At 48.0% G+C, this 22,255-nt stretch overlaps 9 protein-coding genes across 9 annotated transcripts; 4 read left to right on the forward strand and 5 right to left on the reverse strand.

Annotated features, from left to right (window-relative positions):
• Window positions 1-168: 168 nt before the first annotated feature.
• Window positions 169-4,188, forward strand: F4822DRAFT_401310 (uncharacterized protein). Its single transcript, XM_051457926.1, has 3 exons — window positions 169-699; window positions 812-1,027; window positions 1,094-4,188. Exons 1-3 carry the CDS (start codon window positions 697-699, stop codon window positions 3,542-3,544), a joined length of 2,670 nt encoding a protein of 889 aa, XP_051316007.1. The 5' UTR covers window positions 169-696; the 3' UTR covers window positions 3,545-4,188.
• A 220-nt stretch (window positions 4,189-4,408) lies between these two features.
• On the reverse strand, window positions 4,409-5,749 carry F4822DRAFT_401312 (manganese and iron superoxide dismutase). Its single transcript, XM_051457927.1, has 3 exons — window positions 5,496-5,749; window positions 5,187-5,345; window positions 4,409-5,126 (listed from the first exon to the last, which is right to left on the reverse strand). Exons 1-3 carry the CDS (start codon window positions 5,698-5,700, stop codon window positions 4,597-4,599), a joined length of 894 nt encoding a protein of 297 aa, XP_051316008.1. The 5' UTR covers window positions 5,701-5,749; the 3' UTR covers window positions 4,409-4,596.
• Window positions 5,750-5,951: 202 nt separating this feature from the next.
• F4822DRAFT_401314 (tyrosine tRNA ligase) lies at window positions 5,952-7,537 on the reverse strand. Its single transcript, XM_051457928.1, has 2 exons — window positions 6,464-7,537; window positions 5,952-6,408 (listed from the first exon to the last, which is right to left on the reverse strand). Exons 1-2 carry the CDS (start codon window positions 7,382-7,384, stop codon window positions 6,172-6,174), a joined length of 1,158 nt encoding a protein of 385 aa, XP_051316009.1. The 5' UTR covers window positions 7,385-7,537; the 3' UTR covers window positions 5,952-6,171.
• Window positions 7,538-8,137: 600 nt separating this feature from the next.
• Window positions 8,138-9,286, reverse strand: F4822DRAFT_428576 (uncharacterized protein; the record flags this gene model as incomplete). Its single annotated transcript, XM_051460937.1, has 1 exon — window positions 8,138-9,286. One exon carries the CDS (start codon window positions 9,284-9,286, stop codon window positions 8,138-8,140), a length of 1,149 nt encoding a protein of 382 aa, XP_051316010.1.
• Window positions 9,287-10,678: 1,392 nt separating this feature from the next.
• Window positions 10,679-12,428, forward strand: F4822DRAFT_401317 (mitochondrial thiamine pyrophosphate carrier 1). The gene is made up of 2 exons (XM_051457929.1): window positions 10,679-11,153; window positions 11,246-12,428. The coding sequence occupies exons 1-2, from the start codon at window positions 11,124-11,126 to the stop codon at window positions 12,197-12,199; spliced, it is 984 nt and encodes a 327-aa protein (XP_051316011.1). The 5' UTR covers window positions 10,679-11,123; the 3' UTR covers window positions 12,200-12,428.
• F4822DRAFT_401319 (apolipo protein O-domain-containing protein) lies at window positions 12,416-13,575 on the reverse strand (the record flags this gene model as incomplete). The annotated part of the gene is made up of 3 exons (XM_051457930.1): window positions 13,504-13,575; window positions 13,353-13,442; window positions 12,416-13,290 (listed from the first exon to the last, which is right to left on the reverse strand). Coding segments are annotated over exons 1-3 (779 nt in total), but the record flags the coding sequence as incomplete, so codon positions are not given.
• A 168-nt stretch (window positions 13,576-13,743) lies between these two features.
• F4822DRAFT_230076 (mitochondrial intermediate peptidase-like protein) lies at window positions 13,744-16,722 on the forward strand. The gene has a single exon (XM_051454118.1). It carries the CDS (start codon window positions 13,883-13,885, stop codon window positions 16,280-16,282), a length of 2,400 nt encoding a protein of 799 aa, XP_051316013.1. The 5' UTR covers window positions 13,744-13,882; the 3' UTR covers window positions 16,283-16,722.
• On the forward strand, window positions 16,723-18,234 carry F4822DRAFT_230075 (uncharacterized protein). The gene has a single exon (XM_051454117.1). It carries the CDS (start codon window positions 17,163-17,165, stop codon window positions 17,904-17,906), a length of 744 nt encoding a protein of 247 aa, XP_051316014.1. The 5' UTR covers window positions 16,723-17,162; the 3' UTR covers window positions 17,907-18,234.
• On the reverse strand, window positions 18,229-22,080 carry F4822DRAFT_401324 (impB/mucB/samB family protein). Its single transcript, XM_051457931.1, has one exon. It carries the CDS (start codon window positions 21,807-21,809, stop codon window positions 18,342-18,344), a length of 3,468 nt encoding a protein of 1,155 aa, XP_051316015.1. The 5' UTR covers window positions 21,810-22,080; the 3' UTR covers window positions 18,229-18,341.
• Between the last annotated feature and the right edge of the window lie 175 nt (window positions 22,081-22,255).

Below are 22,255 nucleotides of genomic sequence, written 5' to 3' on the forward strand. Positions count from 1 at the left end.
GCTATCCAGGCGCTTAGACGACGATGCTGCCGGGGTGGTAGGGAATATTGTGACCAATGAGAATTCGAACAAGACCCAATTATTTCCTAGCACACCTTGCCGTTCTGTCCAACCAGCCCTCTTCTTTTGGCTCGCTTGACGCTGGGCGGGTTGATTGGGAGCACATTCGTGGGATTCGGGGCACACACAGAGGCAATGCCATCGCTATTATTAGGGACAGATAGGCACTACAATGGGTAACTCTAGGATGGGTGACCTGCTCTCCGCACCAACGGCTAGGTATAGAGTCTTACTGGCCCTGCTGTGTGAAGGACCGAGAAAGCAAATCACATCGTGATATGCTCTCCCCATCACTACAGCGTTTCACTTCCTCCTGCATATTATAGCACAGTTCTGTTGCGATCCGGGGCTATAGTACACTATACTAGATCATACTACACCCTATATACTATACATATACGTTCCGCAGGTGCCCGCGCTGTGCTTCAGTGTCTCTCTCTTCTCTCCTTTGCGACGTCAAACCTGTCCCTCGACTACCTATAGCGAGCTTATTTTTCCTTATCGTCTTCGCATCTCATATACCCCCTTGGTTTAGACACGGAGAGAGAAATAAAAGAGATTAGTTAAGGCCGGCAACGGCAAAGAGATACCAAAAGCGCATTTTTCTGCAATTTTCCCATTTTATAATTATCCAAAATGGTAAGCTCCTTAGTTCCGGTTGTAGTCATCTTTACCCCCCTCCTCCGGATTCAATTTCCAATATGTCATATCTGCTAGTAGCGATAGGTTTACTAACGCCTTGCTTTCGTAGAATACCTCGCAATCGCTCAGGATAAGCGAGCGATCGCAAAGAGAAATGCGCCAAAAGAGTCACTTACATGATCCCTTCTTCGGTCTAAAAGGGCTCGACCCACGCCCGACTTCGGTAGCAACCGAGATTGTAGATACCGATTGGGATGAAGAGGAGGATATTGTCAGCGAGATAGAAGATGATGACCCAGACTCACCACGAATAAGCTTGAATTCGGTAAGAAAATCCCCGCGACAAATCATCGTCCCCAATTGAACGTCGGCGACTAATAGGATTGGATAGTCTGGTCAACCGAGTGTAACAACTCTCTCGTCATACGATGAAGCGCAAACACCCAGGTCGAGCAGGGCTCGCGAGGTGTACCCGTTTGACCTTCATAGGAAGCCCGTCGAGGGACCTAGAGGCCCGCATCTATTCCGAGCCTCCATGACGTCGTCGTTTAACTCCTTTGAATACCAATCCACACTCACTCTTTCGCCGGTAACTCCGAAGACGGCAAAGCCGTTCGAGGCGGACCATCGGCTTCCTCTCACTTACGAACCGACACTACCACCTCGTAACCGGAGTAGTCCGTTCCAATTCACGCACGAGAAGCTAGACCCAGGCGATTTGAATGTCTGGTCGCCGGAGAAGGTGGCGCAATGGATGCTCAATGCTGGCGTTGAAATTCCGATCGCCGAGAAGTTCGTCGAGAACGACATCAACGGAGCTATCTTAATAACGTTGAAGTTCGAGGATCTAAAAGAACTCAACATCCAGTCCTTCGGAGTACGGACGAAGGTGTGGGAGGAAATCCACACACTGCGAGACCATAAAGTGTCAGAACCATCACCGAGACCAGAAACCCCGATAGAAGATGTCGAAAGCAAGGAAGTAAGAAGGGAACGAAGAAGGGAGCGGAATGAAGGGGAAGAAGGTGGTGCGAGGGAACGCAGCCGAAGTGTCAAGCGTTCTAAGAGCTTGAAGCGATCCCAAAGCAAAAAGCCTGCGCACGAAGACATCATCTCACCTTTGGAGTCCGTATCCATTGTCGGCATCGAGCAAATGATGCCAAAGCCACACCACTGCTCCAAAGGCGAAAACTGTTCCAAGTATAGGAGACAACAACGGATGATCGAAGCATTCAAGAAGGATCACCCGTTCGTCGACGTTGAACAAGGCGGCATCATCATGCTGGCCGGAGATCCAGGAAATCCAGAAACTGCACCGGCAATCAATCGCCCATCATCCACTGAAGCACTGCGGCCAATGTCTGATGCAGTGCCCTCGGTGGTCGCCTCGTCGGACGTCCTCGGCCCCGGGATGCCCCCTTTCCAGTATCTGCAGGAAGCCGCCTTACGCAATCTTCAGACACGAGATCCCCAAGACAACGTGCGTCAATTCCTCGACTTCCAGCACCAGGACTGCGACATTGGATCCAGTGAAGTTCCCCCGACTCCTCCCTTTGAGATCTTACCTGCTGCCGCCGCTGGTGTTCCATCATCAAGGACTCCCCATGAAGGTCTTCGCTCTCTGCCCAAATTAGCCATTCCGGGTCAACAGCAACAGCACCAGGCACAGCACCGTCAATCGCACCAACAACATATCCGTGCTGCATCCAACCAAACCCCACAGCCCTCGCATCAGCAATACCCGCAGCGCATGGACCGTGCCGAAGCTCTATCTCCGGATCTACACAACGCACCCTACCGCTTCGGCACACCCTTCTCGGACATGGACGTACCTTTAACCGCCGTCCCTCTCGGCCCTGTAGCAAGAGATGCCTCACAGTCCGTACCTCCGGACATGAACTACCGCGCGGGTCCATCCGTCGTCGTAGCCCAAGGACCCCGCTCCCAATCCCGCGCTTCACGTCGTCCATCCTTCCAAGTCATGGCTCCCCTCGAGGAAGACGCAGACATGATAACCACACCCATCGCTCGCATAGCAAACACCAACGGGCGATACCCCGGGTCTTCCATATCCCCGAAAACCTCCTCACCACCCAAAGTCCCCTCCCGCGCCCCACAACCGCTCCAAGCACCACCACGAACCCAGTACCCATGGTCACCACCCCTAACCTCCTCCCGCGCAGCCTTCGAGCGCACAACCCTACCCCAAAACCAGGCTGCCTACTCCCCTCCCACCGTCAAAGACGCGGAAGGCGTAACCTACGCCGGTCCAGTCAAGAAGCGTAAAACCCGCATGCTGCGCCATGAATGGCACGACCAATACGCAACCCTAAAAGGCACACGCTTAGCACTCCACCGCGACGGCGCAGAAGCCGCGCGCAAGTCCTCCCGCGCCTTAGAATATATCGATATCGACGACTACGCCATCGCATGTTCATCCCTATCCACCGGGTCCAAACTCAACGCCGCGTTTAAAGCGATGAGTATAGTACGCTCCAAAAACAGTTCCCACTCGCGTAACTCGTCTTCGCCCGGTGCTGGGGATATGGATAGTATCGCGGCGTTTAGTTTCCAATTAATCCCGCAGAGCGATGTGAGCAAAGGTGGGAGACTGCGGAAGAGGGAGAGTCAGAGTATTGGGTCGGGACCGTTGATGGGTCCTGGTGCTATTACTTACCCCCCGCCGCTGGAGGGCGCGGTGAATGGGACGGGGAAGACGCATCATTTTGCGGTCAGGAGTCGTGATGAGAGGATTGATTGGATGAGGGAGTTGATGCTGGCTAAGGCGTTGAAGCAGAAGGGTGAGGGGTTTGAGGTTAGTGTTAACGGCAATATGATATAATGACGATGTGATGGAGTAGTAGGTGGTGGATTGGGGTGGACTGACTGACTTTATTGTCTTTTGTCGTATCTTGACTTTCACGATTTTCTTTTTGGTTGCGGCTTGAATGCCTGCTATATTATACCTACCGACTTCGCTTGGGCATATGGCGATGTCCTACGAGCTAGTCACTCTTCTCGTCGCTTGCTACTTGCCTAGTAGGTTTATAGGCTTGTTTTGGCGTCTTTGGGCAGTTGGGGGTTGATGACGATTATGACGATGGGAATGTTAACGATAGTTGATGTTAATTGCAATGTTGGCTACTTATATCGAGGGGCCACGACGGCAAGGGAGTGATGGAAATGATATCCAGGTCAAGCGAGCAGACTATGTGACTTCTGATTCTTCGTCTTCCTTTACCTTTGCTGCGATTAGCGAAGCCAATTTTTTATTTTATTTCAAAGATGGATATAGGGACAAATGGATTGAATAGGACATTTCCGCTTTTTATATCTTGGTCAACAAATATTGGCAGTGATGGGCGTATAAGATACCGACATAATACGTTCCTTATATGTTATATATGCTAGGATCCTGGTAGAATTAGTCCCAAAAACTTGGTAAAGGGAAGATTGATTTAAAAATATAACCTGGTTGATTGTTAATACTTCCCTATCGTGAGCTTGTTGGTGATTACTTTATAATCTGTAGTCAAATTACCTTCTATATATGGAAATTGTATCTAAGCTGCTCCCTACTTTGAACCCTAGGCTATTGGGCTAATGACGGAAACTAATCCCTTACCTGGAGGCTTTTATGCACTAGAACGTGGCGGTAAATTTCTAATGCCTCAATACTTAGCACTTATGATAAGAAACATGGAATGCCTTTCCTACATATCACTCGTTTACCATAGCACGTAATAGACTACATACTTGAACATGTTACACTTTTTGGTATATATAGCACATGGGCCTCCCTACCAGTTAGGTACCTACCATATGTACATATCTGCAAGGGATTTTCCGAGTATCATACACAGCCAAGCTGGTTCCCTAGTAAACTCCCTTGATTTACGTCTTGAACGTGCGCCTCTCTAGGTTTGCCAAGTCTTCGACCTTGTGCCAGTCAATGACTTTCCACCAATCCTCAACGAACTGTCTCTTTCCACCTACACCACCAGCACCGATACCGTAGTCTCGCAGCCACACGTGTTCCCATGTATTCAAGCATAAGAGTGGGATAACATCAATACCACCGGGACCCGTCTGGTTTTGAGATACAAATCTAGAGCCAATATCCGCGCCAGCTCCGGTCTTTGTACGTTCAAGCCAGCCATTGACTGTGCTGGGCTGGCCTATGCCTTCGGTGTTCATATCTACTCCTTGGCGACGCCAGTGTCCTGCCGTGTAAGGGGTACCTGCTAGGTATGTTGTTAAAATGCGGAAATTAGTCGTCTGCGCGTTCTTGACTAGCCATACGAATCCCGGGCCGAACATGCCCATTGCCGTGGCGAGGACTTCGCGGCGGAGTGTTTCGATCGAGCTGAACTGTTTTGTGAGTTCAATCTTTAGTCGTGAAGGGATTCTGTCCTCGGGGTTTTCTTTTGCGATATATCAGCTTCCGTATTTATTTTGAATTTATACCGTATTTCCTGGCTCACCTGGGTTTTCTTGTCCAACTGCTTTTACGTTGGCGAGGTTCTGGAAGAACATGTGGTTGTTATGTGCCATGGAGGCATAGTTAAAGATAGGTGCCTGAGAAGGCTCTCGTGCGGTCGCTTTGAGGATCGATAATGGGGCTTGTTCTTCGAACTCAGTGCCTGGTCTCATAGTTAGCTATCAATTCCGCATTTGATTTACATATAGCTATATCCAATGCCTTGTATTTCTTTTTGCAAACACGCAACTAGCAACGTAGAATCCCATATTGAATTGAGCAATAGACCATTAATTCCATCCCTTAAACGTACCGGCAGTTAGAGCATTGAGTCTTTCTATAACAAATTGCATATATTGTGTCCATGCAAAGTCGTAGCCTCCTCGAGATAGTAATTCAGGAACACCTTCCTCTGGTTTGAATTGACTTAAAGGAGGGACATGGTGTATTGATCGTGATTGTGTTGCTGGACGCCATAATCGGCTCGCTCTCGGTATCCTTAATCTCGGTCGCAACATCGTAGGTATGTGTGAAGATTGAGATGTTGCGATCTCAAAATGGAATTTTAGTCGCTGTAGGTATTTCGTAGCTCACTTTTTTCTTGAGAGCACAAGAGCGCATCGATCTAATTGGTTAAAATTACTCGGCGGGGGAACATTGAATTCCCCGTACACCCTATACAGCTTATCTTGTACCTAAGTACCTCCTTACTATTTTATTGATGTACCTATTTTCTTTCTCTTGGGAATAACTTCATTCAGAAATATAGAAATTATTTATTTTCGTATTTACTTCTATTTTTTTTTTTTACCGCGAAAAACAGCTACGAAATTCACACAGGATTAATTAATAGAAGGTGCGCAAGAAGTCATGGTATTTTTGTCCACAGGCTCTAGAAATATGCACAACGCCGTCTCATGCCAGCAGCAGCTAAACCTCCAGTGCTGCCAGGAGGTATCATCATTTCAACTTCCCAAACCTTGCCCCTTTTAGTTTCCATCACCCTCCAACTTCAACTGTTCTGCCTTTGCAGCAAGTGCAGCTGCCTTCTTAGCCGGGTCACCCTTGTCCTTCTGCTTCTTTACCTTCTTCTCCTTTTCTTCTGGCGGGTAAGCTAGTGCTGCTATCTTCTGCCATTCCTCTGACGTTGCAAACTCGTTGCGGATGGGGTCTAGTAGTTCGTTTAGCGCCTTCGTCAAGGCAGCCTTTAGGAGTTGTGGTGTGAGCTGAATGGCAATGGTTAGTAACCTGATAAACACTTGGACAATTGGAAGTACTTACTACGTCCGCTTCGTAGTCTGCCTTCAATTTCTCAATATCATCGTAGACCAGCGGTTCTCCTTCTCTTCTCTCAACTGTAAAATGTGGCTTTCCCCCAGTCTTCAAAGATACCACTCTGAAGATAACATGTTCCACAAAAGCCACCACACCATTACCCTCTACCTTCTTAGGCACGCACACGGCCTTCTTCAGCTTCTTAGCCACCACATCCGGCGAATCCAATAAATCAATCTTAGAATCCGGTTCACTCGAGCTCATCTTCTGCGCCTCCCCTAGACCCGGCACCATAGAATGCATCAAGTGCGCGCGGACCTTATACCCAATCTTCGGCAAATTCTCCAACGCAAACGTGAAAATCTTACGCTGATCCAGGCCACCAAGCTGCGCGTCGACATCAAGGTACTCCTCATCAAGCGCCTGCATAAGGGGATACGTCAGTCCGCCCAAAAACGGATCACTAGTCTGCTTCACGACCTCGGCGCCCGCCTTCTGCGCAACCGAAATCCGTGTCATGCCCTCGAGCTTAAACCGATCCATAGTGTAGCTCTCGCTCTTCTGGTACGAGCTCCCCTTAAAGAACTCAAGTTTCGTGATATCCACACCGACCGCTTTCAACAAGCTCTTGACGATGAATTCGTAGTACTTGAGCCGTTGCTCGATAAGTTCTAGGGGGGCTTTCATGTTATCGAGGTAAGCGTGTAGGTCCGCGAGGAGGATCTTGACGTGTGCGCCCGCGGCTAGGAGTTCGGCTATCTTGACCATTGCTACGAAGTATCCGCAGTGCGGTCGTCCTGTTGTCGCGGTTCCCCAGTAGACTTTGAGGTCTCGCTTTTCTTTGAGGATTACATCGTCGATAATCTCGGGGTTGAGGACTTCGGTTAGGTTGGCCTTGATTAAGGCGATTGACTCCTCGGGAGTCATATTTGCGATTGAGATTTCGTAGGGAAGTGGGAATTATAGGCAAACAAATGAAAGGTTGGTTTCTGTCTAATTGTGGTTTTATCCCGTCTGTCTATGTTGGTAAATATTCGAGGTGAACGTGTTATAATTTATTTTTGAGTCAGAGGGGTAGAGGGGCACCGACTCAGGGACGAGTGGGGCCGATTGGGCTGCCCGCCGGAGATATCGGTATCCTAATCAATTCGCTTCATAGCGATGTGACTTAGTACACCTTCACCTCCAAACGAAACGATGGTCATTTCCAAAAGACAATCCGTGATACAATCCATGTAGAAAAAAATCACAAACAAATTCTACACTTGAGTATAATTATTTATAACTGATTTTAAATTTTTTTACTATGAGATACATAAATATTTAAAACTCCCCTTTCGCTTCCTTTACCCTTCCTAACTAACTACTCCTAGTGATGATAACGCCATATGATGCATAAAATGCAAGGAAGCCAATCTGAAATAGTTCCCGCCTTGCGCTATGACTTTATGACCTGAATTGCCGGGGCCATGCCATTTCCCCCCAACAACTTTCATAAGAGGTAATCAAAATCCCCCGGTAAAAAGTACCCGCCAAATTGAAAAACACCCCGAACACCATTTCAAATACAGGTGGGTTTCCCAACCTTTACACCTCCTAACCCATTCGTATACAACAATATGTTTTTTGTGTGTTCTTCAATCAGATACCAGATATCAAGTTCAGTTCTTGATTCAGATTTCAATCCTCCATCAATCCTAGCATATCTAATTCCGTCTTGATCAATCGTTCGAATTCCTCGCGATCGATTCCTGATGCGCGAGACAACATAAATAAGCTCTTGATGCTTCGAGAGACGTGTTGTTTGACTCCGAAGTCGTTTTGTTCTTGTTTCGCTGCTAGGGCCTCGAGTTTTTCGACTGACGCGTTAGACCCTGCGCTTGATGCTGGTCTCGGATGCGGGTGAATTATGTTTAGGTCGTCACCACTTCTTGAGTGGATCGAAGACGACCTTTCTGGGTTTGCAAGTGTCCATGCTCCTTGAGTTTCGTTTCCGTCTATTTCCTCATCATCGCTTGCTGGCCTTGAAGCCAATCCTAGAGGTGGTGCGATGTCGGGTAGGTTTACCTCTTCGTCCGGATCATGGTTGTCCATGGCTGGTTGGACGTCATCATATTGCGCGTAATAATTTTCCTCCTCTTCTGCTGTTTGGTGGACACGCTGCATTGTCTGTGGTGCGGGTGATTGTTTAATAGCAGGTGTTCTTGCAGGTGTCGAATCGTATCTCGCCCAGTAGTCGTCATCGTCGCCGTCATCCTCCTCTTCTAGAGCATTCCGACCATTTACGATGCCGTTGCTCTGTGTACTTTTTGATTGTGAATCCTTGAATTGTTTTTCTGCCTCCGCGATACTCGAGACACCCCCAAAAGAAGAAAATGGAGACGACTTTTCGGCGACGCTGACTTCGCCAACCTTCCAGCCGTCTCCTACAGGATCACCAATACAATACACCAATCGAAACGTTAATCCCAACTCTTTAAATACGACGAATGCTTGGAGAGTTTCCTCGTCCACTCGTCGATACTGAATCTCGGAATCATAATCCCAATCAATTTCCAATTCGCCTGAAACAGGATGTGGTTGTAGTTCTTCACTCTGGGCGATCTCAGTCAATCTGGGTACCTTGGATGGTTCATAACATAATAATCGAATCCATGGGTCTTGACTGGAAGCGTTTGATAATAATTGCACGCGTTGCCTAAGTATGGGGGAGAGAAGAGGCAATACGGTTTCCGCTGGCGATACTGATAGTGCGGCGGCAGGTAGTGAGGGTAAAACAGGTCCTAGGACTTGTTGCACATCCGGTTGTCTGATAATCGAGGTTGCCATCTTTCCACCAGTCGAATTTGACGATGTGTCGTTATGAGGGTTGTGTGAAGGAAGAAGTTGTTGTTGGGTGTTCGTAGTATTTTAGTCCCATGGGATGGATGAATGGATCCTGATCACATGCAAACCAAAAACACAGCCTACAGAAAAAGTTCGGGTTAGCGGCTGACCATTCTATTTTAACTCTCTAAGGTACAGGGCTGACACTTACCAACGGTGTTTTTGTGTTTCAGGATTAGAATGCTGAACCCAAGTAAAAAATCCGGGAAAGGTATAAAATAAAAAAGACGGGTCGAGGTCGATATTAGAAGAGATAAGAAAAAAAGAAAAAGCAAGCAAAAGCAAGCAAGCAGGCAATAATAGGGTAGACGTTTAGCGAGAAAGATTCGAAGGAAGCTTACCACCGGGAAGAGAAGAATAGAAAGCCAGCTAGGTAATTTCAAGTCGACCTCGAATTCCCGTTTATTGTACTTGTATATGATTGTCGTATGTAGTATGTTGCAGGTGCCCAGGTGGTATGTAGTATAAGGTCACCCCCTCAGAGCCTGGACGCTTGGAAGGGGACAGAGGGGAGACAGAAACCAATGATGTTGATGGGTTGATGGTCGATTGGGGTCGCGTTACGGAGGATCCACTCTAAATCTGGGGAGAGGACAAATGGGAGCCGACAACTCGGGCGGGCGGAAGCTTGTTCAGGTAGCTTCCAATGACTTAATGAATGAGGTGTACTAGCGCTGAAGCTTCGAACTAGTGGCCACGAAAGCGAATGCAGGTGTAACAATGCCTAGTCCTAGTGGGGGAAGTCTTGGCTTTTTTAAGAATAAGAATTAAGATTAAACTGAGATTCGGCCGTTGATATCAGCCGCGTTGTTTTATAACTTTTGAACACCTTTTTCTAATATATTGGAATTCTTTTCGAAATTAAACAAAGTGCACGATGCGAGTATATATGCATGTATGTGAGTAATCATTATTGAATCCGAGTTGATAGCAATACATTGGCTCCTCAGAAGGAGGCTTATCCTACCCGGAAATTGTATGATCCTTGATTCCTTCTTCAACCCAGCGTAGGTAAGCGGACAAGCGGAATGCTTCGCCTTACAGCACACAATCCCATTGTTATGCCCTGTTACGATTTAATCCCAGGGGACTAGCTAAGCGCTATGCCCGAGTGGAATAAGTTGGAATGTGAAAGAGGAGCACACGTGAGGTGAGAACTTGATATAATTCCATAATTCAAATGTTCCATATCTAGGAAACCCTTGCCTATCTAGGTATGTAGGCGCGACGTCACTCGATTCTTTTCGGAATCGGGCATTGATTTAGTGAGCTCTCATTGGCTGCACTTATTTATCTCATCGGTGCTAAAATTCATTAAGGTCCGATAGAAAGCGTCATTGCGGCTCGAATCTGATAGACATTTTGATAGCTCGCCTAATGTCGGCGCTAATTCTAATTCTCTTGTTGAAGCTTACATGAACATCCGTGGAATTCAGGAGATCGCGAGTTAATAATCGACCGACACTAATAGAGTTCATACATTATTCTTTTCTGAGCCCGAAAAGAATAAAAAAAAGAATTCTAGAAGACCCTGCTTACATACGCACTACGGAACGTGCCGCTAACCCTTTCTTGTCTTGCCGCTCCTGCAGCTGAATCTGCGCCATCGGGAAACGGGTAAAATCTCACGAGCGTCCGAAAGGTCGCGGAGGGCCGCCGCCCACATTCGTGTTTTAGAATATATACAACACGTACGACAGATTCCCACTATCTCGACTAGAGGTTGCCACTCTGCTATATCGAGTAGCCCCTAGTTTCGGCTAAGGCCGTTTCTGGATGTATGTCGAAGTCTGAGCGCCTTCAAGATGAGGTAAGTTTTTGTGTAGTAAATTTGTAACTATAGTGGCGCCATGCGATGCACGGATCAAAGGAAAGGAAAAAGAATACTAATCACGATCGTAGGGCTCCCGACTTCAAGTCGTCGCCGCCGGCGCAACCGCCGGTCTAATATCCCGCTTCGTCATCGCACCCCTAGACGTCGTTAAGATCCGCCTGCAGCTCCAATCGCACTCCCTCTCCAACCCATCCACAATCCTCGACCTCCGCGGCTCGCCCGTCTACAAAGGGACTATCGGGACCTTCCGCCACATTATCGCAAATGAGGGCATCACCGCCCTCTGGAAAGGCAATGTCCCCGCCGAGCTTATGTACGTAGCATACGCTTCGGTCCAGTTCACTACATACCGATCAACGACCATGCTTCTGCGCCGTGTGTTTGGGGATCGCGAAGAGGGCCAAAAAGGGCTTCCGAAATCCGTTGAGTCGTTTGTTTCTGGTGCTGCGGCGGGCGCGACGGCTACCGCGACTACGTATCCGTTAGACCTACTGCGCACGCGGTTCGCGGCCCAGGGCAACGACCGCGTGTACACCTCTCTCCGACGAGCGATCGCGGACATCCAGCGCGACGAGGGTGTGCGGGGGTTCTTCCGCGGATTAAGTCCCGCTCTAGCGCAAATTGTGCCGTTTATGGGTTTGTTCTTCGCGGTATACGAGGGCGCGCGATTGCATCTTGGTCAGATCGAACTCCCATGGGGCGCGGGTGATGCAACAGCGGGTGTGATCGCTAGTATCGTCGCCAAGACAGGCGTTTTCCCCTTAGATCTCGTGCGCAAGAGGATTCAGGTCCAGGGCCCGACGCGTGGGCGTTATGTGCATAAGAATATTCCCGAGTACGTGGGTACCGTCAGCACGATACGTGCGATACTACAAAGGGAGGGAGCTAGGGGTTTGTATAGAGGCCTTACGGTTAGCTTGATTAAGGCGGCACCCGCGAGCGCGGTTACAATGTGGACGTATGAACGGATGTTGAATTTTCTTACTAGACGGCGGGAGAAAAATGATACCATCGGCGCTTAGAAAGCGGTAGGGTAAAAGGGCGATATTGCATATAAAATGGCAGGATAACGAGATTCGTAATGGCGTTGGTATAAATTCCGATAGACGCTGCTACTCACTTTGTATATCGTGGGTTGAGTATGGAAAAATTGGCGTTTGCGTTAGATTCTATAGAGATAACTACAAAAGCATTTGGTATTCGATTTCACGCAAATATTCGTTACCGTAAATTTAGTATCAAGCCAAGGAATATCAATATTTCACTGGAAGATTATGGATGCCATAAACTAGAACATTCATGATATCCGTGGATGCTTATACATTCGATCTAGTACACAAGTATATTCCCTCCTAGCTTCGAAACAAAGCAAATTTTGTGTCTATTCGTCTATAGTACAAGGAAGCTCTCCTTTTCCGAGTAAAGCCGTTCCTCTCTATTTGCTCATTTATTTACCCTTCTTCACCCAGCCCTCGACGATATCCCTAGCGTCGCTAACCTTCTCATCAACGTAATTTTTCCCAACGTCGACATGCACCCTAGCGAATCGCCATGCGTCCCGCACGCCCTCGCGGGTCGCAATATGGGCATCGGCGATAGCCGGGAAGCGTCGCTCGTATCGCCATAGAAGATCGGATACGTTGGCCATAGTGACGGGGATTAATAACCATCCGGCGCCGATACCGAGGGCTAGGGGCATGGAGGCGCGCAGGACGATGTTGCGGTTTCGTGTCATGATGCTGCCGGCCATTGATGCTACTAAGACGTACACTAATCCCGGCATTAGTTTTTCGCCGCTCTCGCGCGCGGGCGCTAGGGAGGCTACGGTCTCGGTGAAGGATCGCTCGAGGTGGAATGCTGAGTCGATGGCGCCGTTGACGGCATCTTCTGTGGCTGTGGCATATCGGTATAGGAATAGACGGGCTTTCCCTATTTCTACTGCTAGTCGGTCTGTTGGCGTTGGGCTGTGGTGCTTTTGCTCTGACGGTGATGAAGATGGTGGTAACGATAATGTTGGTGGAAGGGTGTCTGAGGATGGTGGTGAGACCGGCGAAGGACTGGATTTCGGAGGTAGGAAGGTCTCGTAGTCATCGTAGATAGGTTTCTTAGAATGCTATATGTATTGGAAGTTAATATATGAACCTGTTCTTCTATAGGTAGAAAGTCTAGACGTACGTAGTCGTGTGAGGGCGCATCAGCCATCACAACCGAGGGAAATAAAGCTCCTCCGACGAGAGTCGCAGCCATGAAAGGCGCAGCGACACGCTATTATTTTTATTAATTAGTATGTAGGTAATTCATGTAGTTGTAGAGTAATCAAAGTTACCTGTCGCAGCAGCACTCTCGCAGCCATGTTGCGCTCAATTGAGGTTGGTGGTGGTCGAGTTATTAATTAAATATTAAAACTTGGAAAGCTTCAAAAAGGACATTGGACTGCAACCGATGATGTACTAATCTTTGTAACTATGTACCTATGTACTTTTCTTTGCTTTTTCTGTCCCGGCGATTTCCGGACCCTCGGTGAAATTTTATACGTGCCGATCGACCCTTGCACCTGACGTCGACAGTCAATTCCCGATTAACTTTTAGATCTATACACAAAATAATAATGACTCTGTAAATTTATACGTTTCTTCCCATTGTAAAGCTGTTTTAAATTGGCAACTTTGCTAAATTGTAAATTTCCCTACGATGTTCCGTGCATCATGATAAAAACTGCGCGATCGGGTCTCTGGACCTGTTCAAGATGTCTCCGACAAGCTGCTCCAGCTCGAGGGAGTCAAAGGCGTTTGCTCTCTTCCGCACCCGGCGCCGCCCAAGTCGATTCCACCCATATACCCATCGACCATACTCCGCCAGATTCAAAACATGACGATTCACTATTACGCCGAATATTCGACTCACCACCGACTTTTAAAGACTTCGCGAAACCTTTATTCAAAATTGGGAGCCGCGAAAATGTTGGCTTATTCCGGAACAAGTACCTCACTTCGCCTCAGGGCTTCCTGACATTCGCAGACGTCACGATAAAAAGGGCCCAGAAGCTGGTTAATAAGGTGCTGAATGCATCGACGTTGGAGGACTACAAGGCGCTTGTCCGAGACCTCGATAGGTTGAGCGATTTGTTATGCCGAGTATTGGATGTTTCCGACTTCGTACGGGTTACCCACCCCGACGAGAAGATACAAGCAGCCGCGTCCCAAGCCTGGTCGTTGGTATACCAGTATATGAACCAATTGAACACGACCACCGGTTTGAGCGACCAATTAGGGAAGGCTCTGGACAATCCCGATGTGATGGCTAGCTGGAATGAAGAGGAGCAGACAGTTGCAAAGTTGCTGCAGCAAGATTTCATGAAGTCAGCAATACATCTTCCCAAGGACTCGCGGGACCAGTTCGTCGATTTATCTCAACAAATTAGCGAGCTAGGATCATATTTTGTCCAAGATATGCAACCTGAACAGAGATTCCTCGAATTCCCGAGTAGTCGATTTTACGGTATGAACCCGCAAATAGCGAAGAGGTATACTCGCGGAGGTGTTATTCGTCTGCCAACAATGTCACCTGAGGCGACAGTGGCGTTAAGGACCGTTCACGATGAAGATACGAGAAAAGCGATCTACTATGCCACCCGCACGGCCTCTAATAGGTCGATCCAAATTCTAGAAGCCATGCTCAGGTCGCGGGCCGAGCTTGCAAAGCTCTCAGGTTTTGAAAGTTATAGCCAGCTGGCCCTTCACGACAAAATGATGGCAAAGACACCAGAATCGGTACATCAATTCCTTCTTGCACTATCCAAACACAACGCACCACTGGTTGAGGAAGAGGTGGCAGCTCTCCTTCGAGAGAAGGGTGCAAAACAGCAGTCTACAGCGACTGATCTCCATCCATGGGATAGAGATTATTATATGGAAAGCATACGCTCGGCTATGAGATCACGACGGCGAAATGATGATTTCCTATCAGCCTATTTTTCTCTTGGGACTGTCATGCGGGGTCTTTCGCGGCTTTTCACCCGTTTATACGGAATCAGGTTGGTCCCTCGAGACACGCTGCCCGGAGAGACGTGGCATTCAGATGTAAGACGATTAGATGTCATCTCTGATACCGACGGACATGTCGCAGTACTTTATTGTGATCTTTTCTACAGAGAGGATAAGTCTCCCAATCCCGCACATTTTACAGTGCGTTGCTCTCGAGAAATATCGGAAGCCGAGATTCAAGAAGTAGCAGAACAGAAGGCAGCTGGTGTCGAAGGAGTCCCTGATTTCGAATCGCTTATTGATGCAGCAAATGACGGGATGCATGTATCTCATCAATCTGGTTCGGTTAAACAATTACCAACGATTGCGTTGGTATGTGATTTCGAAGAGAACAAAGGTCGAAATGGACCGGCCCTCTTAGATTATTATCAAATGGAAACACTTTTCCACGAGATGGGACACGCCATTCACTCGATTCTGGCTCGCACTTCATTACAGAATGTCGCCGGAACCCGATGTGCGACTGATTTTGCAGAGCTGCCCTCAACTTTGATGGAGCACTTTTGCGCAGATCCATCTGTGCTCGGTTTATTCGCGCGACATCACATCACAGATGAACCACTTCCATATGAAATGGTCGTGGATAAGCTTAACGTTGCTAGGAGGTTTGAGGCCTCAGACAGGGAGAATCAAATCATTCTCGCTATGCTAGACCAGCAATACCATTCAGCCCTACCAAGCCAAGGTAACTTCGATTCGACGGAAATTTACCTAGGTCTTCAGAAGAGATTCGGGAAGCTTCCATCTGATCCACGAGGTACCAGATGGCAAGGATTCTTCGGCCATTTATTTGGCTACGGAAGTACATACTATAGTTACCTCTTCGACCAAGTGCTTTCCAGACGCGTGTGGCAGGTCGTTTTCTCAGCGGGCCAAAATGGCGCTGCGCTTGATCGGGAGAACGGCGAGAGACTAAAAGAAAATCTGCTTAAATGGGGTGGTAGCAGAGATCCTTGGAGATGTCTCTCAGACGCGCTACGGGATGAACGTTTGGTTGATGGAGATGAGAAGGCTATGAGGCTGGTGGGTAGTTGGGTCGATAAGGACAACCCGCATACCTAGCCAGTCGGATAGCTTTATTGTATATGATTGCCTAGGTAGATTTGTCTAGGACTAATGGTGTGTATAGCAATAATACCCCCATCCAGCCATTGGCATTTTGTCTCTGATACATTTATGTTGATATGGGCGACCAGTATCGCGCCGCACCTAAACAGAGTCAAGCGTATTTACTGTGAGTTGGTGATGTTTCCCTCCTACACGCACCTAGGCGGCAAATTGAGGAAAGAAGAGGGGATTTCCGACTGCGAGTCCCTAAAGATGCTGTTTCCCTAGAATGAAATTGGTTGCTAATATGCACGCTTGAACTATCCTACACATTAGCTACGTAATATGCGTAGCCCGTCGCTTCCCTTCATCATATCGCAGTGGGCGCGAGTGATATCGTCCCTGCTGTTTCCTTCACATCAACACATGCTTCTTACCAGATTTTCAAGTCGCACTTACTATTGGCAGAAACATGAACGAGCGAGCAACTATATTTCTTTTCGCCCCTAAGAGAAAATCTGACTTCTCTCCGTCCTCACATCAACAACAGTCAGTACTACAAAAGGTTACGTTGCTATCATCATTGCTATCATTGCTACGATCTTGCTCGAGAGCTTCATTTTATACTGAGCATTCATTCTTACGAGGATTCCAAGATTCGTCAACTTCAACGTTGTTCCACCAGAGAAACCAGGTCAATTCATACCAGTTCACACTGACAACCCAGCCGAAGAATCAGACTGAGAACCACGATCCTCTAGCATTATTCTACGACATCTAACCCTTCTTGAGTAGCAAAGCAGAGACCACAAGCAATTCCTTGCTAGCTTTGCTCTATTTTACACATACGCTGTCGAACTACACTATACACATATCCAAGCAGAACTAAGGAGCAATGGCACCACACACAAACGTCCTGAGCCTCTTCACAATGCTCGCCACAACCTCCCTTCTCGCACTAGCCCAAGAGCCACCAGTCCCCTCCCCCATCCCCTCACCAATTTTCGCCAATGTTACCATCCCAACCACCCCAACCATCGTCACCGCCGACGACGGCAGACCCGGCCCCGCGGACCCAATCCCAGGCAAGCCCGGCCCCAACCTACGCATCATTGACGACAACCCAGTCTACAAGTACGTAGGATGCTGGTCTGAAACCACACCCGTAACCCCAGAAGTCCACGCTCTGGAGGGACCATACCTCACCGTCCCCGGGTTAATGAAAGTCTCCGCATGTCTAGGCTTCTGCTCAATGTCGCACAACAAGCACGACCCCACTGGCGAGAAAAAGGGGTACCGCTACGCGGGCCTCGAGTTCTCGCGTGAATGCTGGTGCGGCGATACGTTATCTGAGCATAGTTTCCATCTTGTGGATTCGGCTTGTGATACCCCCTGTGATGGTGCGAATACTACCGCTTGTGGTGGACATCTTGCGCTTACCTTGTACAATATCACGGAGAAGACTCCTGGTGATGGGAATGATGGTGGGAATGGTAACAATGGGGGAAATGGAAATGATGATAACGGGGATAAGCCTGGTGATGAGAAGCCTCCTTCTGATCAGGCTGTTTTACAAGCTGTGAGTGTGGGTGTTCTGGTTGTTGCTGTTACTTTTGCTTTGGGATGGGGATGCCTATAGAGGCGTATTGAAGAGTTGCATGATAAGGGAACTTTATGTTGATGGGACGGGGGCTTGATTACCACACTATTCTCTGACGGAGACAGCGTTTGAGTTGTTTTTCATTTTCGCTGCTTTCTGAGTTCGTCGTCTAGAGGTCAAAGTTTGCGGCACTCATAGCGTTGTTTTCGAAATTCATTATACTCGGAGGAATTATGGAACGGGAGAGGATGAAGTTGAGATGTATGGATTCAAGGAATGGAATGAATGCTGGATCGTCCCGGAAAAGCGTTAGCTGGAATAATTTAAATCCACCACCGTTAAACTTGAAAACCCGGTCTTATTAGATATTATTATTGTATTTGTTTTGTTGTGTTAATTACGTAGGTACTGAAGTCGTCGTGATTATTAGTAGGTACAAATCATGACTTTGGACCAATACTTATCGTCGTGTAATTATATATCCAATGGTCCCAGTCCCCTCGCTTGCACCGCATTCTGTACTTCCTGCTTAGCATGCTTTACGGCGTTAAGCCAGGCCTCTTTCCCTTGAGACCTTTCATTATTTTCACCGCCATCATCGCTATCTTCAACTAGATACTCCAACCACCGGACTAATTTCTGGGCTTTATCCATATCCTTCTCTTCCAATACGACGCGGACTAGGTATTTTTCAAGCATATCAACATCCCGTCGATGAGGTCCCTCATCGCGTGTTTCTCGGTGCCATACGTTGAGCATATCTCTGATCTCAGGTAATGTCGTTAATCCATTTGTAGTAAATGCGATTTTAGCGGGTTTCGGGCCGAAACGGAGTTTCATCTGTCCGCCTGGAAGAGCGGCGTTGTTATCTGCGTCTTGGTTTTTATTTTGGCCTAGTTTGGATAGATCTAGACCTGAGCGCTGGGCGCGGCGGCGTCGGTGGTCGGCGATGACTTCTTTGCGGACTTCTTCGGGGAGTTCGGCCAGGAAGTCTTGGTCGAGTTCTTCGATGTCGCTTGGTCCGGCGTGGTCTGCTTGGTGTTTGAAGGTTGTTTGAACGATTTTGGCGTTGGCGTCTGCTTGTCGCTCGCGGACTCGCGCGAAAATACCCGGGACGCGGCGTTTTGTTGGAGTTTTTTGCTTCGGTGGCTGGATGAGACGATCTTTGCGTGGCGATTGAGGACGTGGATTCTGTCTGCTTCTAGGTCTGTATTGTTCTAGAACTTCGGCTTTCATGTCGTCTGGTAGAGCATTGAACACTTCTGGGTCGATCTCGGGAGGTATTTCATCCCTAGGTGCTGGACTTTGGTTTCTTGACTTCGTTGTTTGTGCTTCGCGAGTTTCTGAAACTCCTCTACTACCTTGCTCCATAAGCCTGCTTCGGATATCTGGAGGGAGTTCCGCAATCACGGCAGGATCTGGATTTGATGGCATGATGAATTGAGTTCCACCAATATTCAAAGGGGTATTCGCCTTGGCGTCTGCTTCATTCGCTCGTGATATACTAAAAGCTGGGTGACGGATCTCTGGTTTCGGCTTTCGTGGAGTCAAAGGACTGTCCGTAATTGGATCTGATTCACCTCGACTCTGCTTCGATTTGGGTTCTTCCATATCATTTTCATCTTGTATTTGCTCCATATTCGGCTTTTTTGCCGAGCTCGGGGGACGGAATGATCCAAACGTAAGCTTCTTCTGGCTTCCATCGGGACCAGATATCGAAGTTTTGATGGGCTCAAGTTTGGTCAACTGAACTCCAAGGCCACGAAGATCCCCGGGGCTGAATTTGTAGGAGCGAAGAATTGAAACGGCCTCTTTACCCAGTATTTGATAGTCGTGAGTCGAAACTCCAAACATAACACTCTTGTTGAAGGTATCGCATTTGCCGTGACCTAAATGCTTGGGTGGATCGAGAGGGGCATCGAATGAACGTCGCATAATTTTCATTGTAAGCTGCTTGCCCTTGACCTGTTCATTGAGTAGACGCTTTTCCAACTCCTTGCACAAATTGAATACGAACTCCTCTGCTTCCTCTTGGCTAATAAATCGGATACCCCAATTGACCTCAGCCGAGACAGACTTTCGAATTGGTTGTTCACCAACTTCAGTGCGATCAATACCACGAGCATACTCGAAGAGTTTCTCGCCTGTCTTCGGTCCAAGGGTATTAATCAAGCGTTCCTTGGAAGTCTGCCGAACATCGCTAACAAATTTCACACCAATCTCCTCCAGCTTGCCTGCAATGCTGTACGCGACCCCAGGGAGATCATCAACTTTTAAGTCTCCGAGGATATTTAATACATCCTCGGGTTTGATCTGAAATTGACCCGCTGGCTTAGCTTTCCGAAGGGCGACCTTTGCTAATAAAATATTACTGCCAATTCCGACAGAAACAGCACACCCTGTTTTCTGTTTGATTTGATCACGCAAAGCTAAAGCCATTTGGTCCGCCTTTTCTTGTTCCCTCCACAAACTGCCTTCATCGACTCCAGAGCCATCTGAACCAACCGCAGATAGAACAACGGAAGTAATATCCACAAGGGCTTCATCAATGCTGACGCTCTGCACAACCCCACCAACTTCTAATATACTTTCGTAAAATAGCTTGCTGGCTTCTTCATACGCCGGGAAGTCATATGGTAGTACTTTGAGCTCAGGACATAATTCCTTGGCTCGCTTCATCCACATACCATTTTTGACGCCATATTTCCTTGCTGGATAATTGCAGCTTGCGATTTCCGAACCAGATCCCGTCCCGTGCGCGACAACAGCAGGCTTGTCAACGAAATCAGGCGCGCTTTTCAGTGAGACTGCGCAGAAAAAGCTATCGAAATCGACATGCATTACGTATCGTCTCGCACCTGGTTTCCTTTTCATTGGCTTCCTTTGAGGGCCTTTTTCAGCTGCCAACCTCTGCATCCTAGACTTTAGCTCGGCTTTCCATGTTGATAAGTGATGGAGTCGGCTCTCGGAGTAATACTGCTGAATGAAATCCGGATTTGCAGTAGAGGATTTCCTCATCCGAGGGTCTTGAAGTAGAAGTGCGTTATGCTCTTCGGATGTCATGGCTTTTTGCTGTTCAAGAGACGGTCCGGGCTGGGCATCATCTTCTACTTCATCCATAACCATGGCGTTTGGGTCTCCATCCGCGGCGCTGACTGTAGCTTCCGTATCGTCAACTAACATGGCCGGGTCCTTGGCTGATTTACCGGATATACCGGATGAATCTTGCGGCTTCCACAGTAATCTCGAGGGTGTTGTGGGCCCACTAGACTCAGTATATTGAGCACCTGGAGCGGCCGGCCCTGGTTGGGTAGGCGAAATATCCCCGATATGCCTCCCATCAATTGACTGCGCAATATCTTTCAGCTGACTAGTATAGAAACTGTTCTCGGTCTGTTCCCGATATCCTGCTAGGGGTGATTGCTGTGGACTAGATTGGGTGGATATCCCATTTCCGTTTAGTTTCAATGTCTTCTGCCTGGGAGTCTCCTCAATCACCCGGTATTCCGACCATGGGAGAAGTTTTCCAGCCTTGATAGAATCGGTTACCCAAGCAGGTTTAACTATCCTGTACTTGCTAAAATCAACCATCTTTTTCGGCGGTAGGCTAGATGCTATGATGTGAGTAGCCATAGTCTTAGAATCCAGGTATTGGAGGAACCCGGCGCCATGTTGAACCAACTCGCGGTGAAGAACCGGAAGCGGAGGCTGTGTGTAACCGATGACATGCGCGACAACTCCTTTAAATATCGCGGGCTTATCTGACGATGAAGCTCTCAGCTCCGAGTCAAGATTCTGTAACTTGATTTTCTTGCGACGGAAGTAATCTCCAAAGCCTCCGAAAGCACTAGGCTCATACTCCTCGCCGGCTTCATCTGAGAAAGTATGGCTCTCTATGCGTTTTCGCACAGCATTTGAGTTACTCTCGAGTCGACTCCCCATGTTGATTTTACTTCGAGGTTAATCTCAGAGCAGATGACTCCTGATACTGGTATGCGAACCTACTCGATTACCAGTGGCTATCTTTCGATGCAAGGTCATCTTGGAAATGACGGAGTTGTCGTCGCAGTGCACATAGGACAAGAGGAAGATAGCGATAAGTTTCCCTTCAGATCTAAGAGGGGTTCAGCTGCAAATCATTCGTGAATATTGATTTGCTCGATCTTCTTCCTCGTCGACGATGATATGTTAATGGAAGACGCGGTGATTGATTAATGGAGCGCGGGTAACATCACGTCATCCCGTGACTCAATGTATCTATCACCTTAAAGTGTTTCTGTTATCGATAATAAGATGCTCTATAATTGGCTTGCTGGTATCCACACTATCGTAATTACTCCGGGGAGTACTGCACGCTTCAAGGTATGTGGGTACTTAGGTACGCACCT

This window comes from Hypoxylon trugodes (assembly GCF_022578975.1).
Source record: "Hypoxylon trugodes strain CBS 135444 unplaced genomic scaffold F4822scaffold_4, whole genome shotgun sequence".
Taxonomy (NCBI): Eukaryota; Fungi; Ascomycota; class Sordariomycetes; order Xylariales; family Hypoxylaceae; genus Hypoxylon; species Hypoxylon trugodes.